This window comes from Cyrtonyx montezumae, unplaced genomic scaffold (genome assembly GCF_038088225.1).
Source record: "Cyrtonyx montezumae isolate F1298 unplaced genomic scaffold, pur_monq_1.0 scaffold_5, whole genome shotgun sequence".
NCBI lineage: Eukaryota > Metazoa > Chordata > Aves > Galliformes > Odontophoridae > Cyrtonyx > Cyrtonyx montezumae.
The window spans coordinates 9,417,293-9,438,256 of NW_027072056.1; the positions used below are offsets into that span (position 1 = coordinate 9,417,293).

A 20,964-nucleotide genomic window follows, 5' to 3' on the forward strand; every position below is an offset into this window, starting at 1 on the left:
CTCAGCTTGGAAAAAGCCTACAATCCTTATCAGAATGTACTAGAAGTGGCATCTACTACTACAGTTAAGAAGCAGAGAGAGGACACGTGCATTAAGTAAGAAAGAAATAGCAAAGTAACTAGCAAAGCAGACGTCAAACATGAAACTTCAAATTGTCTGCTTGTTTTCCAACAAGTATAGCTCCCACCAAGTTTAGCAAAATGACAATGCCAGACAGGACATATACAGTAAAAGAATCATATAATAGTTATGTAGTATCCATTAGAGAAACAAGCAAACATCTTGTGTAAATTTTATTTAAAAAATTATATGCAATATAAAGAAATTTAGGCCTACAGAACACAGACTTTTTACTTAAAACCTTTTGCTTTAGCCATAAGGAGTTTCACAGCCTTGCTTAAAAGCTCACTAAGCACAATACCAGTTACTTCTCTCTAACAATGTCCCAAGAAGCCTTAAAATAATTTAAGTATTTGTTAAGAAGAGTTAATTTTTAAAACATACATGCTTATTATTCCATAAAAGCAAGTGAAAAACTTACTTGCTAGCTTAGCCTGTAGTCCTGAAGGTCCAGGTTTTGATGTCTCTGACTTAGAAGAGCCTGGTAGAGACAGTTTTGTTTTAGGGAGACTAACTTTTGGACTGAATCGAGCAGCCCAGTCAAACTTTGAAGAGCCACCTGTTTTGCTCTGTTCTTTGTCCCTGCTGCTCCTTCTTGGACTAGGGCTGGACGCAGAACGTGAACGTCTAGCCTTATTCTGGTCCTTACCCTGTTTCACTCTGGCACCCTGAGGAACAGTGGAAGAAGCAGAGGCAACAGCAGAAGAGGAAGAGGACGTAGAAGCTGAAGAAGAAGAATCAGTGATGGTGCTACACCCAGCTTTGGCTGAGGTCACCGATTTTGAAGCCAGCTTGGAGGATTTTGCTGACTTCTCTTCAGCTCCAGTTGATTCAACTGCTGAACGACTCTTTATACAAGACGTACTCTCTGTCCTTTTCCTTTTCTGACTTCGGGAGCTACCAACAGCTCCACCCTTTCTGGTGTGAGCCTTGCTTGTTGATGGCAACTGTGTAGACTTCTGCTGTTCTTGGTCTAAGTGTCTTCTCTTGGATTTCGTATGTGGCTTGTTTGTTTCTGAGGAAGTTTCGGCGTGTTGAAGTGCTCTAGGTTTTTTAGCAGAGCTAGGAGAATTGGTCCTGCTGTAATCTGGACTAGCACTGCGTTTAACTCCTCGAGAATTGTCTTTCTTAGGCACTTGCCCCGTTTTTTGCTTTTCTGAAGTACTCACTCTTTCTGAATCTTCTTGTGGTATTAAAACAGCAGATGAACTACAGCCTCTGCAGAAATAAGCACAGACAGCATTAGTACTGAACTCAAACATCACATTGTTACAACAGTTTCACAAGAGAAACATCAAAAGTCAAATCAAAAATAATAAAGAAAACTGCAGGTAAGAAAACCTATTGATTACAAAGTTTGCACTGTAACCAGAAACATGCTCATTTCAGACTTCAATACAAAAAATCACTAGCATGAAAATTAAAACTGAAAAATAAATGCATTGGATATTGCATATAAAAAAGGGAGATACTGGATGACTTGAATTGATTTCACAAGGATTTTTAATTAAAAGTTCCAATCTATGAAGCTGTTATCAAGTTCCACAAAATAAGAAATGCTCAGTAATGCATAACTAGTCATAAGTGGATTCTAGCTCAACAGAAGGGCTTAATAGCAGTCTATCTTAAGTGATTAATTTCAAGAAGCACAAAAAGAGTTCCATTTTCCACAACATGAGAGAAAGCTGATCCAGTGTGTATATACAGAAATATATAAAGAATAGATAAAACAAGTATTTACCCTAAACACAGGTATTCTTTAGAGTACTGCAGGTTTCAATTACTATTGGACAGCATTCAGAATTTTTTGGGCAATCTTCCCCACACATGAAGAGGAGAAGAGTGGAAAAGAACTTGCAAGTATTCCTGGACTAGTTATGCATGCTTAGTATGCTCCCCATCATTAATGAAAAGCTCTCAGTTGAAGTAAAAAAAACATGAACAAAATGAGACACACTGAAATACATCCACTGAATGCAATACTTAAAGCCTATTAGTCATACATTTTATAAGAACTCTGTATAGTTAGATACATTGCATACAGTTGTGAAGTGCAGATAACACTGATAACATGAATATGAAGCACAATTACCTTTTAGAAAAGTGTCCCTTGGACTGCTCAGTAGTAGTATTAGACTGCACTTTGGGTGTCTTTGAAATAGATTTTCTACTCTCAGGAGGGCTATGTGCCTTATGTTTTGCCTGCCCTAAATGTGACCTGTCAGCAGAAAGTCAAAACAGAAAACTATCAGAATTCTGAGACACAGACACAAACCAGTAGGTGGATTTTTTTTTTTTTTGTTATTTGGACCATTTACAGTTATGAGATTAAGTGCAACTTCAAATCCTTCCACATCAACCCCTTACGTTAAGTATTTCAAGAAAAACCATCTAGTCTGGCTACAGATCACTACCCATCAGACTGTTTCGCACATCACAATTACTGAGGTTGCCCAGTGAGGCTGTGGATGCCCCATCTCTGGAGGTATTCAAGGCAAGATTGACGTTGCTCTGGACAGCTTGGTCTAATAGCTGGTGTCCCTGCCCCCACAACAGGGGGCTTGAAACAGAGATGATCTTTGAGGTCCTTTCCAACCAAGGCCCATCTAGGGAAGCTCAAACTTTGCAAGTTACTTGATGGCTGCAGTTCCATCAACTCAAAAGGACTCAGTACTCTTTTGATAATGCTGAAGTGAGTAGGCTAAAAAACCCACATGCTACTGATGAAGGAAGTCAGATGAGACAGGAAACCTGTGATGTCAAAGAAAGGAATGAGTTTCAGATAGACTATAAGAGTTCTCTCAATCAGCCTTCAGCTACATGCAAAAAGTAGCTTATTGTATGAGCTCTGACTAGAGGACAAAGATCATAGTATGCTACAAATAATATTTAATGCTGAAGTTGCATCGTCAAACACGCTCCAGATTTGTCTTCCAAAACCAATGGCTATCACTATCTGGCAAGACACACAAGAGACAGTCCATAAGCATTTAGAACACCACAGGATATATAACCACAGCAAGAGGCATGCTCTGCATCCCCCAGTAAAACATTTCTGACAACTGTAAATCTCAGCTGTCCACATCCTACCCACATAGTATGCTTGAACACCACTAACCTTCATGAGGATCAAACTAGTCTCACATTAATGCTGGTAGAAGCAATATAAAACATATTAATTGTTTCTAAGTACTACATGCAATCAGCCTAAGCTATTTAGCCCTTTGAGCTGAGCTATGCAAACACACTTAAATCATATGAAGGGGATGGGGCATGGGAACAGAAGAATGAAGTTCTATCCCATGTATGACCCCAAACAAACACCAGAAAGTTTTGGCCAAACAAGTAAGTGGAGGAGGTGAGAGTTTCACAAGCTTTCAGATCACTCTTCCGACCAAGAGCCAGCATTCTTACTAGTGCAAGGAGAACTAAACTTGCTACTGACTACTTCCCTCAGTAGGGAAGTAATTTTACTAAGCTTAACCAGCCAAGCGATGTGATAACCTGCTTAAGAGTCAGAACACCAACATATGAGTATTATGAGTGTTTTTCTTGGTAACATTCTCTCTTCAGGTTTTTGGGTTTTTTTTTGAGGTATTCTTCTCAGGTTTCTGATTTGTTTTTAAACTTACTCCTGAAATTCCTCTTCTATTTGTCTCCTGAAGCATTTCTCCTGAAGTATTCCTAAAGTCAGTTACTCAGAAATGAATGCACGTAGACAGCTCATATTCAAAACTCTGAGCTAAAGAAAGTAAGTCTGAAAAGATGAACAGTATCTTCTCTGTTTCAATAATTTTTCCTCGCATGAGAAACAAAGACACGTAATTTTAACCATCAAAAAAAGTGAAATAAAATTAAATCTGAATCTCACAACTAATTCCATCAAGATAGATTTGGGAATGTTTCACTTAATCCTGAGTATTTAGATGTTATTATTCTCAATCAAAGAGTAAGGCACAAAACGTAATTTTCTCCTTTAAATACTTCTATTATGGGATTAACTGAAGTTATTACATAATTTGAACTTGGCAGAAATTTTATGTAAGCTAATTGATGAAAGTTCATTTATCCTAAAACATATTTGAAAAATTATTTCCCTTTAAAGTTCCCTCTAAACTCTTTTGGTTCCTACAAGACTTACAAACTTAATTCCATACTAGTGTCCAATCTACGTGGACAAAAAGCTACAACCATACAACTGGAATTGTGAATACCATATCATGTATACTAGCTGCTTTTGCTTTAACCAAAGTACCATTAGTACCTAATACTAGTAACCAGAGCAGAAAAATAACATCAGAATCACGAGTTGAGAATCAAATGACAATTTTTAAAATTATTGTATGCAAAAACCTCGTGTGCTCACTTCTCGTTCTGAGTTTAATCGTTCATTTTGCTTACAAGGCACAGTAGGTAAGCAAGACAATAGCAACTGTTCACTCCCCTTCTCTTAAGATTTACATGAGGGCAAACAGACAAGTAATTTGAAGACACTGCAGGATAAAGTTAAAAGAGCTACAGATCAGCTGGTAAATGTTCTAATTTATACTAAGGTCATGACAGCTTGTTTAAGGTCTTGTTAAAAAGTTAACTTGCATACAAATGCAATTAGAATACTCTGGTGAGCTAGAAACAAAGATCCATACTTGAAGGATTAAGTGTTATGGGAGTTAGAGAAACAGCTAGAAGACTGATTCTTGGTAAAAGGTTGTGAGCTACCTGTACTTTCACCCACAACTCAAGGTTGCTAAATTAGCATTCACACAGTACTCAGGCATGACATTAACACATCAAGATTAGCCCCAAAACAAATCCTATTTAGTACAAAATTAGTATAATTGACGGATTATTCTGCCTTAATTATTTGAAAAAATACAGTCCAAAATATATTCCACTATCTTCTATGCAGCTTTTAGCACATTTTGCTTCATTTAATCTCTAACCCTAAACACACAAGAATAAGTATCATATTCCAAAAGCCTGACTTGCATGAAGTACCACATTTTCACATACAGCAAATATCCCACTTAACCAACACTTTTCCTTAAGATATTAGATAAGCTCAGATGACAACATTGAGCTCACGCCACTAGAAAATAGTATTTGCAATACAAGTACACAGTGCTAGTATACAGGACCACTTCCATTACTCCAAGTACTTTCAGAAGAAATCTTGTGCGCCTTGAAGTAACACTTTCAAGTTGCTGCTGTTCAAGTAGTGGCTCAGAAGCAGTCCATGGCCCCACTGAGGATTTAAGTAACAAGACACAGTTCTCCAACAGACTCTAATACAGTTAAGTAAAAAAGTAACAGTAACTGCCACCCCTGGTTCTCCATCCTACAGAGAGAGGGGAGTACACATTAACAATATCTGCCTTCCACTCTGGATTAACATAGCAAAGAGAAACTTCTTCATTACTGCTTCCTTAGCAACCTGAGGAGTTCTTCAACATCAAATGCTCAGATTTTTCAGACAGATTTTCTTGCCGTACAATTAGGACAGTGCCATCATAATAATTCTAAATAGTGAGGATAACAACTAATGCTTTGACCTGGAAGACTGTGTCATCCACAGCAGTGGGTCACCCATAGCAGTTATTTGAATATCACTGTTGACTGAAAGCAAAGGATCTTTCAATATGAAGCAACTTAGGTTAGGTGCATATAAAGTGAAAGAGAGGGGAAAAAAGTTTGTTTATAAATCTGTTTTTACAAACACATACCTTGGTGGGTACTGATCCTTGCTCCTCTCCCCTCCCTCCTCCCATCCAGAAAAGTACACCACAGATACTAAGCTTACTGACAAATAGTGCTGCAACAACCTTTTTCATGGTCTGTAAGATTAGCATCATTGTTTGTTCTGTTTAAAAAAACAACTGTAAAAGTAATGCACTCAAAGGTCAGATCAAGTTACAGTGTTGAACGTGAACTCACTAGTAAAATCCAGTATAAAACACATCATAGGCTTCTACTATTCATTTTGATAGCAAGGTTAAGAGCTAGAGTGACGTATATAGAGTCCAGTCTAAAATCAAATGGGCTTGTGCTGGTGCTTCCAACTTACGGCAAACCTGGCAGTATTAGGTGTCATGGAAAGAAATTTATAAAACACAAACGCAAAGTTTTAACCCGATAAGAGTTCACAGTTTCTAAAGCCTTTACATAAGTGATGAGTAGCTGCTCATCAAGCTAAATCAAGTGAATTTTAGCAAGAGGCCATTAAGCTGTAGAGCCAGAGACATGCAATAATGTTTCAACTTGAAGTAGAAGACTAACATCCTTCACAATAGACTTCAGTTGAGGAAGCTAGTTCTTCCTGTCAGAACACAGACAAAATTAAAGCCAGGACTAAAGCAGCAGATAACACCATCCTACGTCTCTAAGTTACCAACCAGTACACAGCTGCCTAGAGGTAGACAGCATCTGTTTCAAGATTAACTGTACAATTTGTGTATCATAAAGCAAAAGAATTGTAATATACTATCCCAACACATCTTGTATGTGGAAGCATGAATCCCTAAATTTACGTTTGAAGACTAGCTTTTCCTCTAGTTGCCTCTGTAAATTTGAGAGTTAATTTCCTATATCATCTACAAATCGTTAAAGGACCCAGATGTCCCACACTATTCCTTGTACAACAAGGCTTTTTTACACAACAGCTTACTGAGAATATACAGAATACATTAAGAGAAACCAAATTCATCACCAAGATCACATTAACCTGTATACTTTCATCCAAGCCTAAGCTTTACTAACCATAAACACCTATACGTAGCTGTGAAGGGACCAGAGATCCTATTCTAAAGAACTTATGTTTTCTAAGCAGTAGTTAAGGAAGGAATATTCTCCAAAAACAATGCTGGCCAGCAAAATAATCAGGCATATATGGTAACAGCTGTACAAGCACCATGCAGAAGCATTATGCTTATCAACTGTATTTTTCCATTTGTGCAGGGATTAGAATAAGCAAAACTCCATTTCTGGGAATTAAACCATTTCCCCACAAAGTTCCTTAGAAGAATAGTTAACATCCTTCAAACAACGACCATGCTTTCAGTTTGCCCTTATACTAGGGAGAAATCTTCTACTTGTTATCATTACAAACTGAAGTTCAAACCCTTTACAAGTAAGAACCTGTTACCCCATGCCACTGACCTACAATGTTTTAATACACCAGAGAACCCAAGATCAAAATGCACATAAACATGCGTAGCTGTAACACCTCTACAGTAAAAGAGTACAAAGATGTTGTCCACCCTGGTACTAACATTTCTTAATTAGACTATTAGACTAGTATTCAAAAAAAAAAAAGAAGACATCCAAACAAGCTTCACTTGGTGAAGAAGTATTTCCTTAGCTCACATAGCAATAATTAGACAGTCAGCATCCATAGGAAAATCTCAAGGATCTAGCTCTGCATTACAAATGCAATCACCTACGGAACAAATACTACTCAATCCACTTGCTCACTAGTATATTAAGACATAGCAAGCCTTTTATTCTTGAGCTATTCAAAAGCTACACAGAATTAACATGCAATACAAGCAAACAGAAAATACTGATTAACTGGCATTCCAAGAGGAACACATTTTCCCCAGATTTCACAGACCATTGTCTCTGCCAGCCCCCTACAGACTTATCAAGCAAGGAAGAAGGAAGAGGAATTTGTTACTACCAGTGATTTGTGCAATACAGTTCAGTTACACCTTCTCCACATAGATTCACTATTTCTATTCTAGCTGAACATGCATTACAATGAATTCTCCACGTTCTCAGGCCACGCAACGACAGTATAGACAACCTTTACAAAAACATTTTACTCAAATTTCAGTATTTGAATTGAAGATCAGAAAATTTCATTCACTAAAAATCACAGCAACTTTGCATTTACACATGAAAATGCTCTCAAGAGTAGCAATCGTACCTTCCTCCTGCTGCGTCGTCTTGTGGCTGGGCCCCAGCAGTGTTCCTCTGTGAACGTCGCAGTGACCCCCCTGGATTGTTATTAGGCCGGTTGGACATTGGCACCTCTCTCCTGAAGGGACATACCCTTTCTAGACACTATCATTCACTGCAAGACAAGAGAAAGAGATTCATAAGACACACAGCATGAAAACTCAGTCGTGCCTCAAGAACCAAATGTAAAACAGTTTTGTTTTTTTTTCAAACAAAAGCTTAAGGCAAAAAATAAGAACTTCAATTTAGTTAAAATACACACAGGGCAAGATTTTTTCAGAAAGCATTTATACTTTATTTTTTATATGGAGCAATCAGTTTCCAGCATGCTAAGAAAAAGCAGCACCTTAACGTTGTTTAGAATCTGCATTTATTAACATAAAGGAAGAACCTCACTAACTAGTCAAACCCTGATAGATATCCTGATGCCTGATAGATATCCAACAGCAACTAAGTATTTTAACTCACTGTAGGAGATGGCAACACCAGTTTGAAGCAATAGCATCCACATGCTAACAAAGATCATCTTTCCTTCTCTAGTCGGATTTATCCAACTCCATTTGTACAGAAGCATATGCAGTAATTCAGAAAAGAAGATTTAACTTCAAACAAGTTCTTGTTCATAAGATCACAGTTCATGAGAAAAAATATTTAGAAAAAAAATAGTGAACGTGCACAGTTACTTAAAAATAATGCCACAACACCCAACTACTCTTCAGGAATGGAGGTCACTTCAGTCCTCAGACAAGAGGGGATGCTCATACACTACACTAAATCAGAAGCTCTAAACAACATGCACAGTAACAAAACCACAGCATCAGCAAATCCAGTTCTACTGTTTTTAAGATGGTGGTTTTCAGGTTCCACAGAATCACATTCACAGGTGAGGAAAGCCACAAGAAGGAAAACAACCTGAATTTAAGAACACAACAGTCTATGCACTAATTCTGTGTCTATCATACCCAAAATCCAAATCTATTATATCAAAAAACAAATGAAAAGACATCCCCATGCAAGCACCAGCAAGGAGACAGGTTTTATTAAGTCATTCTCAGAAAGGAGGAAGCAGCATCTTCAGCACAGAGGTCAGCTGAGGGTTAAACAAGGTACTTAACACCAAATTGTCAGTCATACTATAAAACGGTTGCCATAATTCTCACACCAACCATACAAATGCACATTCCCCAAGAATTCACTGTGCAAGGAGCAGTGTTTACTTTGGAGCTTTCCTGCACCAGCTACATGCTTCCACCCCTAGGGTCAGTGCATGGGCTTTTCCAGATAGCACCAGAAGATGCTGAAGTAATCTCAGCACCTGGAGTCCTGACACCATCTAGGGAAGCCCTAACGCAACATTCATCTGCCTGAGCAGTCTGCACCTCACACTTCAGACACAGGCAGTACAGTCACACCCAAGACATTTTCAGCTGTGTCAGATAATGACGTGGCAGCTGTTATATCCTGTAAGGCATCTGTCATATTAAGATAACATCCTGAGTTACACATATTGAAATCTCCCAATTTAACCAAGTTTCTTAATGTGTAGCATACTACCACAACTCCCATTTCACCTTTATTTTACCTTTAAATACAGTGCAGCTTCATGACTTCACTATGACCTTTGACATCAAGGCATTAACTTCCATCCCACTGAAAGTATCCAAAGCCACCCAGTATCACGTGCCCAGCCAGCTAGCCCATCAGGAAAAGCGATGCTCTTAGTGGGCCACAACTGAGTTCCACATACTGGAAGAACCAGAACAGAGCTAAGAAGTTTCAAAACCTGAAGCATTCTCAGATTTGCCCCTACAAACAGTTTGTAAGCCTCACTCCTAGCATTTGCTTTATCCACCCTATCCTCAGATACTTAAAGGAGATGCACAACACAGTGCATCACCTAAACACACACATGCAGCCCTATCATTGTAAGACATTCCCTCAGCTACATCAACCACCCACATCCCGTTAACAGACCTGCACATTCAGATCTCTTCTTTACTTGATAGCCTCACTGATGTGAAATTTTTAAATTCAGGGTCCTCTGCTAGTATAAAGTTAACATTCACCAATATGGCTTGTACAATTCAGTGTTCTTAGATATAATGATGCCAAAGCACTGACCTGCAGTTACTCTCTTCATACACACTCCTTTTAGACAGAGGATGAACTCAGCAAAACAGCATTAAAAACCAATTCAAAACATTCTCTGGAGACACCTAAAAGCACTGGTATATAATCATTATCTTGCATAATATTCTTCCATTGTAATCAACCCTTTACTATAATTACCTTTTGTCTTGCTTCCTATAAAAAAGTATACAGAAAGTAATTTTTACTAACGTATCTCTTACGAATATTACAGCTACAGTACATGTATAGCCCATGTTACTGGGGAGGCTCCAAGAGAAGAGAAGATACAAAAGACACCTGCCAGCTTGCAGTGGAAGCCTTTGCATTTACCTGGAAAAGATGACAGGAAATGACTGACACTTTCATTGTTTCTGATTGGGTGTTTTTTGGTTTTTTTTTAATCCTTAAAGACAGAGGAAGGACAACTATAGAACAAGCCTGTAACAGCTTTTATTTAACACCCAGAAGTACTGAACAGTGATTTCAGCTACTGAGAAGAGAATGAGTAAACCAAAGCACTCCAACAGGCTCTACAGTTACTACCAACATGACACATCAAACTGGTAACAAGCCCTATAAAAATCAAACAGGTTTTTCCATGAGAAGAGGGCTCCCCTAATCTACCTGGATCACCTTCAGGGCTGCTTTATGAAGTTCTTTAAAGAACTCTTGGTAGTGCAACAACTTTTCAGATTCTTGCACTCCAGCTTATCATATAATCCTTAAGAGTTGGTAGGAACCCCAGGAGGCCATCTAGTCCAACTCCTCTGCAATGAACAAGAACACCACACCAAGATCAAGTTGCCCAGGGCCTTATCCAGCCTCACCTTGAAAGTTTCCAGGAATAGTGTATCAACCACATCACTAGGTAACCTGTTCTAGTGCCTCACCACCCTCACTGTAAAATGTTTTCACTATATCTAAGCTAAATCTAACCCCCCGAGCTTGAAGCCATTTCCACAGCCAGTTCTTTGCCCATCAAATAGTTCACTCAAATCTTTCCAATTTGGAGGAAAGGATGTTGTGGGGTACTGTGTCAAAGGCCTTACTGAAGTCAAGATAAATGAGATCAGTGGCTCTTTCCTTGTTTCCTTGTCCATTGATGCAAGTGACACTGTTACAGAAGGCCAGTAGGTTGGTCAAGCAGGATTTGCCCTTGGTAAAACCATGCTGTTTCTCCCATATCACCTCCCCGCCTTCCACATGCCTTAGCATAACTTCTAGGAGGATCTGTTCCATGATGCTACCTGGCACAGAGGTGAGACTAACAGGCTGGTAGTTCCCAGGGTCAACTTTTTTCACCTATTTAAAAATGGCCATGTTGTTACCTTTTTTTTTCCAGTCACCAGGGACTTCACCTGATTCCCACAACTTTTCAAATACCATACAGAGTGGCTTAGCAACCACATCAGCCAACCCTTTTAGGACTCCAGGATTAAGAGTTACATGAAGCACCTTTGCCTACGGTGCTGCATCACAATGCCAGTGGCCTGCCTGGCACAGACTTTGGTCGGAGTGCCTCCTCCTTTGCACTTTGATCCAAGAACAGATGCTTCTTCAATGCTGCAGCAGCGAGCCAGCCAAGGCTTAGTACTTTGAAACCAATATTAGGCAGAAAGAGGGAAGAAGGAGAGAAAGACATGAGGCTATTTACATACTTCGTAAATTCAGGTCATTTTCTTCCAGAAAGTTATAGTCTTGCCAGCCAGAACACAGAAGTCAGTACACTTACAAAAATCTTAAGATTGCAGATTCATATTCCCTCACCTCAATGTAGGCAATTTACTTGATCAATTGTATTTGTGACAAATTCAGTCATGCCAGGGTAAAAGAAATATTCCAACAACATAAGCATACATTATTTCAGAGCTGAAAGTAATTGCTACTAAACTTAAGAACTTTCTGCACGTGAGTTAGTAACTGCTGGATCTGTCTTAGATCATTTTAAACTGACCTCAAGGCTGCACATCATTTCTGCTCACTGCACAGGTTTATCTCAAACATGCACACCTCTTTCTTGTCTTGCAAGGAAGCACTTGCAAGCACTCATACAATTACTCCTATCACTTCAGTGGCTGACTCAAATTTAAGTAGCATTTTTAGTCCAGTTGATTTAAATCAAGTCCCATATAGCTCATTTTCACACAGTACTCTTCCTCAACACGCTCCAAATTCAACAGTAATAACCTCTGCCCAGTTCTTTTTCCATTGCAGTCCAAACAGAAATGAGCCCACATGTCAAACCTTCATGCAGGCAGAAGCTCTTATTCCCAGGCAGACTTTTACCCTTTTTGATTGTAGAAATAGTTCACGGAATGACTGAAGGAGTGAGTACAGTAACGATATCAAGGACGTCCTAGAAAAAAATATTATGTGAACACTTTTTCCAAACTCTCATTACCTTTCTCTTCTGCCTGACAAGAGTCAGTACTCAAGCAAAAAGACAGTCCCAAACAGATGTATGAAGTACCGGGACTTCAGGAATATCAAGCTTTTCTTCCTCCAACACAGAAACAAGCAAGTTACCACCTATTTTCTTCTTTCCATTTTTATCTTCTCTCTGTGAAAACCCACAAGCTGTTGATGTTATTTAACAGTGCTAGGGCATTACAGCTCACCTGCTGTACTGCATCTACTGATTTTGTCACATTAAGGTCTTTAGTATAGAAACCAAATAGATTTACTCCAAATCACACACTGGGTTGGATTATTTTATTCTTTTGTTCTCTCCCCAGCAACGCTAAAGTCAAGGGAGGTGGGGAAGTGAAGAGGAAACAGCCCAAAACCACACCCAAAAACACTGACCAATGTGAATTCAGTAGAGAGAAAAATTGTCACAGCTAAGAGCATTACGCAGATTCTTGGTTCTGAAACACTACTTCAGTGCAGAGAAGGAAGAAAGACAAGTAGCAATCAAATAAGTTTGTTCTTAAAAAGAACAGAAGGTGCTGGATTTCTATACCTGCTCTAGCACAGAACTTCTGCAAACTTAAAGCTGCACAACTTTATCAGTTCTTCTAGAGAAGATTATTAAAATTTTAATGAGAACGTAAGCAGAATTTAACAGCATACTGAAGCAAACTCTGTCTGCTGATGCCTTTTTAACACAAGGGTCAACTGTAGCATAAGTATCAAGTTAGAATCACAGAAGGCCTCGGCTGGAAGAAACCTCTGCAGATGAACCGGCCCAACCTCCTGATGAGAGCAGGGCCTTAGGTCATGTCAGAGCTCTCCAATTCTGCTGACATGCAACAACTTCTAAACCAAAATACACTGCAAGAGCAGAAAGACAAAACGTGAATCATAAGTGATCCCCTGATGGGAAAAGATGACATCACCTAAAAGCCAAAACATCATGCCAGATGTATAAGGGCATGCAGGGAAGAGACACCAACTATTAGAAAGTTTCCACAGAAGCATTTGATAAAAAGCCATGCAAGAGATGTCAGATCTAGTGACCTGAGACCTCAGACGTGCCCAGATGTACAGCTGTGCAAGGACACAACGCACCTCACCAAGATGCGACCTTGGTGAGAAAACAGTTGCATTTCTCACTGCAATCACTACCACCAAGGAAGCACTCCCCCCACCACAGTTCCAAAAAACTGAAATCCAGCAACCTGGACTAACTTGAAGAGGAAAGCAAGGACATATCCACATAACTAAAATATCGAAGGAATCCAGTAAAAACATTAGACTTGTGACTAGTCCACATACTCATTCTGGCACTCACTAGCTTTAAACAATGAACAAGTTATTAACTAGACAGATTCTTCCAAATTGCTGACCAAAAAAGTTGCTTCCTAGAGTTGTTTGCAATTGAACAGTTCCTGGTAATTCAGCTGCTCTGTAATCACTGAAGTATAAGCAGTTCTCCATCAGTTGAGAAACACATCAGGAGTTACAGATACTGCAGAATACTTCTCAAGCACCAGTTAGTACACTCAAGCTATGAGCTATTCCAAGTCAGACAAGTATGCAGTTACTCACTGTTCCACTGACTTCACAATGGGGATGGCCATCAAGAGGTTACAGTGTCCCTTGGCTCTTCATACATTAAGCAGTCAGCTTTCCCCTACAGCACATTCCATAAGATCAGACTCTGCTACCCACTCCAGCAGCATACAAGGCCATGTTCAGAGTCAACAAGCAAACTACTGGGAGCTTGAAAGGATCTAACCACCAGATTAAGTTTCTCTGTACCAAGTCTACACACATGTATTTAATAAACAACAGAGACTGGGAAGAGAAAAGTCCTGACATTAAGAGGAAGGGAGAGAAGCTAAAAATATCTTCATTCATGATCTCACAGTTCAGAATTAGGGGAACTATACAGCTAATTGGCAGCTAGAAAATTCAGTTCATTGAAATGAAGATTAACAAACACTCCCAGAGCAGAAAAGCATCCTGAAAACATCTCTGAAAAAGATGCACAGCATTGCTCACAAGAAGGCACAGCTGTTACACTGGACTGTGTCACCCCAGCAGGTTACATACACACAGCAGCCCCAAGTCAGCAAAGTAGTATCCCTAACTATCGACTTCCATTAGGTGAAAAAACTGGAAGACAGCTGTACAAAAAAACATACTGAAGCTTGAAAACTGTAGTCTGGGGAAGTCAAACATCAAGTCCTGATTAGGGCAAACTCACAGTTGCAGATGGTATCACCATATAGCAACAGTGCAAAGATGTCCCAAGCTGCAAAAGACATCTCCCTACTGCAAGCAGGCCAGTTTGAATTTAAAACCTGAGGCTGCACAGCCCTTTTCTTGAGTAAAAGGGAACAAAGTTTTAAATTTCCTTCAGGTCATAAAGATTACTGAGACCTGAACAGTCACCAGGTTAGAAAGAAAACAGTGGACTGGTTTAAATCAGAACTGGAACATTAGCTGGTCCCTTGGGTCCAAACTGAAATACCAAACACGAAGCTGCCCAAAGCAAAGCACTGCTCCTGCCGATAGATAGGTTGAGAGCCAGTCAACAGGACAAGTGACTCTTCAAATTACTGAAGAGCAAAGAGAAACATTAGTGGAAGGAATGGCCCACAAATGAAAAAAACATCAAAAACTGGGCAGCACAACATTCCTATTCATCTGAACAGCAAAAAAGGAATCAAAACCATTAATAATGTTCTATTCTACATCTGTTTGTACAGTATACAAGGTGAGCTCAGTTGTCCCAGAGCTACTTGCACAGGCCTCACGTCCCCAGACTGCAGGGCATAGGAATTCATTCCTTCACGGAAATGCTGGGAGAAAAAAAAAACTGTATTTAAGTACACTGAGAAATTAAACCAGTACTAAGTCTTGACTGAAGTGCTGAGCTGGTTAAGTGGCTACCTAACACCAAGGATGTAAAAGCTTTCATTTCCTGTAGTCCACTCTTCTGCACCAGAAGCTGCAATTTGAGGAGACAAAATAAAGGAGCTGTATGAAACAAACAGGATGCTGTTTTAAGGGGTTCCTCTTCAGTTCTATCACTTCACTGCTCTCTCTCTTATGAGAAAGAAGGATAGAAAGCATACAAGTTGTTTCAGTCTTCTTTGTACTACACCTTGGTTCTGAAAAGTATACTGGTGCCATTCCAATCCTAGACCCTCAAGTTATAAAAAGTAAAGAATAAAATAAACATTCTTGTGTTGAATGAACACACATTCTTTGTTATTTCATATTCTGCATCTTTCTATATTAGAAATCCTGTCAAGAGCAACTTTCCTCCTGTTTCTAAGAACATCAGCAAGAGAGTTTACAATCAAAACCATTCTCCTGATTTACAAAGCTAGAGCACAACTTCACTCTAAGTTTGCTTTCTTTGCAGAGCAGCTTATTACCCTCCCAAGTCACTCTCCTAGCATGTCATAACTAGTTCCATGCAAGTTTTTCCATCATTGTATTATTTAACTTGAATTTGTTAAAGGGAATGCTCACAGCAGCAGAATGCCATGTAAACATTATGTTTACACCACCTGTACTTCTGCTTTCAGTGTCTTCTGGTTTTTTGTTCTGATTTTAAAACCAGTTAAACATAATTCTCTTGCATGCTTCAGTCAACTCTGAACTAATTCATTTCTTTCTGCTTACCACGATGAAGACTATCAAAAACCTAGGGACCCAGCAGCTTTTAGATCTGTGTTCAGTACAGTACAGTCTAGACAGTTGTGAGTCAACCAGCAAAAGCCCAACTCCAAAAGGAGTACAGAGATATTCAAGCCACCTTATCATATGAAGTATTTGCTGTAGCACAGGAAGAATCAGCACATGAACTTCAAAACTCAGTATAGCAACTGTTAGGCTGCAGAATACTGAACAAGTATCAACAGATCATTTTCTCTCCTTAGCAAAGCAATAAAGAGAAAAGCACAGAATCTGCATTCACAACATACAGATACATGAAACTGCCAGGATGAGGGGTTTACTGTCAGTGAAGCAGCAGAAAGTCAGTTGTATGATTAGTGTCAGTTTCAGTTTAGAAGCCTGATACCAGTGTTTTCATGCAAACAAACCAGGAAGGTACCAAAGATCATACCATCAGAGTGGGTGGAACATCACCCACTCCAGCTCTGCCCTACCCAGTGCAGAACATCTAGCTGTCTTTGAGCTGCACAGCTTCGTTTACTTCACATGGGTTTTAATGCAGAATCTACTGCTACAACATCAAGTCCCTTCCACACTCTAATCCCACAAACCAGATGCTGTCTTATTTACAGTTTGTCACCCACCTGCATCTGGCACACACAGCCCTGAAGCGAGATACAGGCAACAGCACTACATGACAAACTGATACAGTCCTACCTGTGGAGCCTGTTACACAATACAAGCTCTAAGTTGCAGCATGGCAAGTTGCCTGAGCCCAGCCAAACTCCTAATCAGCTTCTGCCATGCAATCTTAAACCATAAGTGAGTTAATGAGACCAGCTGCTAGTAAAATGTGGATTGGACACCCAAAGCCCAAATCAATATACAACAATGACAGTGATCTTCTAGGTAACTCAGGGAGAAGAAGAAACAGAAGAACTACTAGCTACATGAGTGAAAAAAGTCAGGGACTGGATCTTACAGAAGTTACAGCAGGAAGATTAAAAAAAATAACAAAGGAGTTGGCCTGTACATGCAGATTAAAAGAGTGCCACAGATGAAAGCAAGATTAGAGGTCTAAGAAAGGGCATAAATGCAGATCTAACTTGAAAACCAGGTATAAAGGAAGGAGGACTGGGTCTTCAGTTGATAATAGTCACCTTCTGCTGGAAGCTATTTTACATACAGAAGTGACAAAAGTTGAGAAGCCTGTTCAATCACACAGGTCTTAAAGGGAGATGAAATCTAAAAGAAATGTACATTTCTAGTGGGAGGAGGCAGAGGGAGTACTTGCCTCTTAGCTAGAAAAAAAAAATGGAGGTCAAGCTTTTACATCTCCAAGATAACATTTGGAAAACCTCCGGACAAATTAGGAGACTTCAGGGAGGTTTTTCTCCACTTGGCAATAGGGTGTTTTTTGTAGTTGTTTCTTTTTAAATAACTGATATTTAGTACTCGATGCATCTGTTGACACTTTTCCAGTGCCATCTCAAGCAGGCTACACTATCCTCCCAAAGCTTCTCTCCACCAAATGCTATGGCAAAAAGGACACGGGACTGCTACATAGCAAGATGCCTACTCCACATAATACAATTTGAGGAAGTGGTTTAAATGTAGACCTTTTTGAGCAAGAAATCTAATTAAAAGAGGTCATGACTCCTGCATCCTCAGCACTGTATCTGCATATGGATCTTCAACTATCACAAGGATACTGTAATAATGAGCAAAGAGATTAAAATAAGTTGAAGGTTTCTAAACTGTGTGGTACTCAAAGTAATGGCATCTTGCCATGAGCCACAAGAGCATCTTCTCAAGTGAAGAAAAACAGTTTTGTACTTCAGCATTATAACTTGTAGTTATATAGTTAGTGATCTCTAAAACCCATTCACCAAGAATACACCATTAAGACATCTACCTTAGATCAAACCATGAACTGGAGCACATAGTGAACATACAGAGAAAAAGAAAAGAAGCTGTGTTTAAAGCTGAGCAAATGGAAGTCACACCCAGAGCAATACCTGTTAGACACTGAGGATTAAACTGCCTTTAAGCTGATCCTATCAATGTTAGGATCAGGATTTTATCATGCTCAGAGCTATTCTTTCACATAACACAGGAACATGCAATATTAGCTTATACAATTGCACTTTAAAAAGGTCATGGAAAAAAAGAGTTGCCAAGAGCTGGAATACTGAGCTTTACACAAGAAACAACCTCATAGCATACATACTGATGAGACTGCCTACCCACTAAACACACTAAATAAACATTACTAACAATGAAAATAAGAAACAGCATTGTATATGTGGACTAGATCATGGGAAAAGAGACAAGGTACAGAGACAATACAGAAAGTTAAGATGATAAACCTGAGCAAGCCTTAACATTAGAACCAAATTTTTAGCAGGATGACAGTCTTAGTTTTCACTTTAAGCTAGAAAAGAACCCCCCTTATTTTTCCCATAAAATAAAAACAAAAGCACCACAAATTCCTCCCCTTCCTCCCCATACGTGATTAGCACCAGCCCCTTTTTCTGCTTTACCTTAACAATGCTTCTTGCCCCTACACTTGCAGACTACCATACATTTTCCTCACCCAAGCAACATCCTTAACTCCACAGCTATATGTTACAGTTCACTACATTAACGTATTGATGGAAAACAAGATGTTTTTATTCAGGTTCAACTTGGTCAGGTTTACCCAAGCCTGAATTACTTGCTGATGATCAATTCAGAGTTGGAAGAAAGCCTTCTTATTGGCCTGGCAAGGAGGCAACCTAGTGCATGCCACCTCAACCTGTTCAAAACTTTTTAGTCATCTTCCAGCTCTCCAATGTCCTGAGAAGATTCACAGACCACCAGTAACACAGATCAAAGTTCTCTACAGGCGCAAGATACTTACAAAAGAATAAGCAGAGCTCTAAATCTTCTCGAGTTTGATCTTGGACCAAGATGATAATTTAAGAAGCAGACATTACAACAGCTGATTTGATAAGCCTTTACTCATGCAATCTGCCTGTGACCCAATACGAATATTCAACAGTTGCCTACTATACAGGCAAGCTTTTATCCTACATTAATGCTTAACAAGCAAAGCAACAATATACAATAACCTCCAAAAACATGTACCATATCCAGAACAGAGCATATACAGAGCTGGAAACAAAGAGGAAAGAAAAACAAGGCTTTTTTTCAACACTATGCACACAAAGAATGAAGGTTTTTCTCCAAAGCTAAGTGTCTGTCTAGTCAGGTTCTTTGAAATATTCCTGCAAACAGGAAAAAAGCCCATACTATTATTGTGGCACTGAATTCAAATGCAAAATTCACCAACTTTTGGGCAAATAAATGGTTGGTTTTGTTCACTTTCTCTTAACAAGTCCACAAAACAGTCATACAGGCTTATTCTGCATGTCCTCTTCCTCCTCACTATTTATTTCAGGTTGATTAATAAAAAATGCACTAGTAGGGCAGACTCAAAGCAAACAAAAGAAGAGGACTGCTGCTTCATGACGCAAGAAAGAACACCTCTTTAAAACAGTTGAGTAAAAGAAAACAAACACTGGGAACTGACTTCAGGGAAGCATTAAAGAACAAAGCAGACAGGCTCATGAAGGAAGAAGAAAAACACCTGTAGGCCCAGAAGTGAGAACGGTTTTTTCCCTCCTTCTGCACAGCATCTCACCATTCTAAATGCAAAATTTAGTTATTTCCTAAAGGCTGCAGCCACTCCTGAATCCCATCTCTGTTTTGCTAATGAAAGATAGCCAGCTATGCACATCCATATCCCACATAAGATTAATGAGCAGTGAAGTTTCCTATCCATCACGCCATCCTTACTGCCACTGTTTCCCCAGTTCACACCTTTGAAGTAGTTAATCCTGGTAACTCCAACACTCATTTGTTACCAAAGATGCTGAGCTCAACTTTGTGTCTTCCTTCTATGCTTTCTATACTTTACTGGTACCTTTCTTACACATTTACAGGCTTCCCTGGCAAGCCTGGGACACAAGTCTTGGGACACAAATACTGCATACTGCACTTGGAAAACACATCCATGAACTACTTCCACACAGGCTCAGAAGCTTGTAAACAGTACTTACTTAAGATGCAGTAAGTATTAATAAAATAGACATTCAAATTAAAGCATTTAAGTTGTTAGAAAGGTAACTGTGTAAAGCTTCTAACAAAAAAAAACAGCCTGCTGCTGTAGCTTCAAATATCAAGGCCAGCATATGCCATTACATTATACTAGTATGACAATATTCGTTACATTAAACAACTCATAACAGAGTCTGAGCATCTCAAGGAAGGGAGTGGCCTTCATTTGACAGGTTTGGTTTTGTTTTTTTTTTTTAAACAAACTCTCAGATGCAGTATAGCACTAACCACCTTATAACCAATTTTTTTCAAATGAAAATGGCAGCATGATCATTCTGTATGAAGGACAGACACTTTGAGACGAAAACATCACCATCCTACCTTCTCCACCCCCCTTTTCTTCCCCCCCACTAAACTACTTCAACACTAAGCTCAATAGTAATAACACTGAATCTCACCTCCAATACTCTCTGCAGAAGAGAACTTAGCATTAAAATTACAGTACAGGCTACAGAGAGGAAAAACAAACAAGATGTCATTAGGGCTATCTGTTGACGTTGTAGTTTTTCAGCTTTATTCCAC

At 39.2% G+C, this 20,964-nt stretch overlaps 2 protein-coding genes across 11 annotated transcripts in view; one reads left to right on the forward strand and one right to left on the reverse strand.

The window, feature by feature from the left end:
* Window positions 1–20,964, forward strand: part of ZBTB38 (zinc finger and BTB domain containing 38) — a 308,794-nt gene that overhangs the window by 187,379 nt on the left and 100,451 nt on the right. The window lies entirely within an intron of this gene.
* The window catches only part of TRIP12 (thyroid hormone receptor interactor 12), a 69,468-nt gene that overhangs the window by 36,428 nt on the left and 12,076 nt on the right, over window positions 1–20,964 (reverse strand). For 6 of the 10 annotated variants that reach the window (XM_065748532.1, XM_065748537.1, XM_065748539.1 and 3 more), the window contains 3 exons: window positions 8,045–8,191; window positions 2,213–2,338; window positions 542–1,338 (listed from right to left, as the gene is read on the reverse strand). In XM_065748532.1, coding sequence (XP_065604604.1) covers window positions 542–1,338; window positions 2,213–2,338; window positions 8,045–8,142 — 1,021 coding nt within the window. In that variant the 5' untranslated portion in view covers window positions 8,143–8,191. Of the gene's footprint in view, window positions 1–541; window positions 1,339–2,212; window positions 2,339–8,044; window positions 8,192–9,191; window positions 9,410–20,964 lie in introns of those variants that run through there. The other 4 variants (XM_065748540.1, XM_065748541.1, XM_065748542.1 and 1 more) reach the window with 3 other exon arrangements.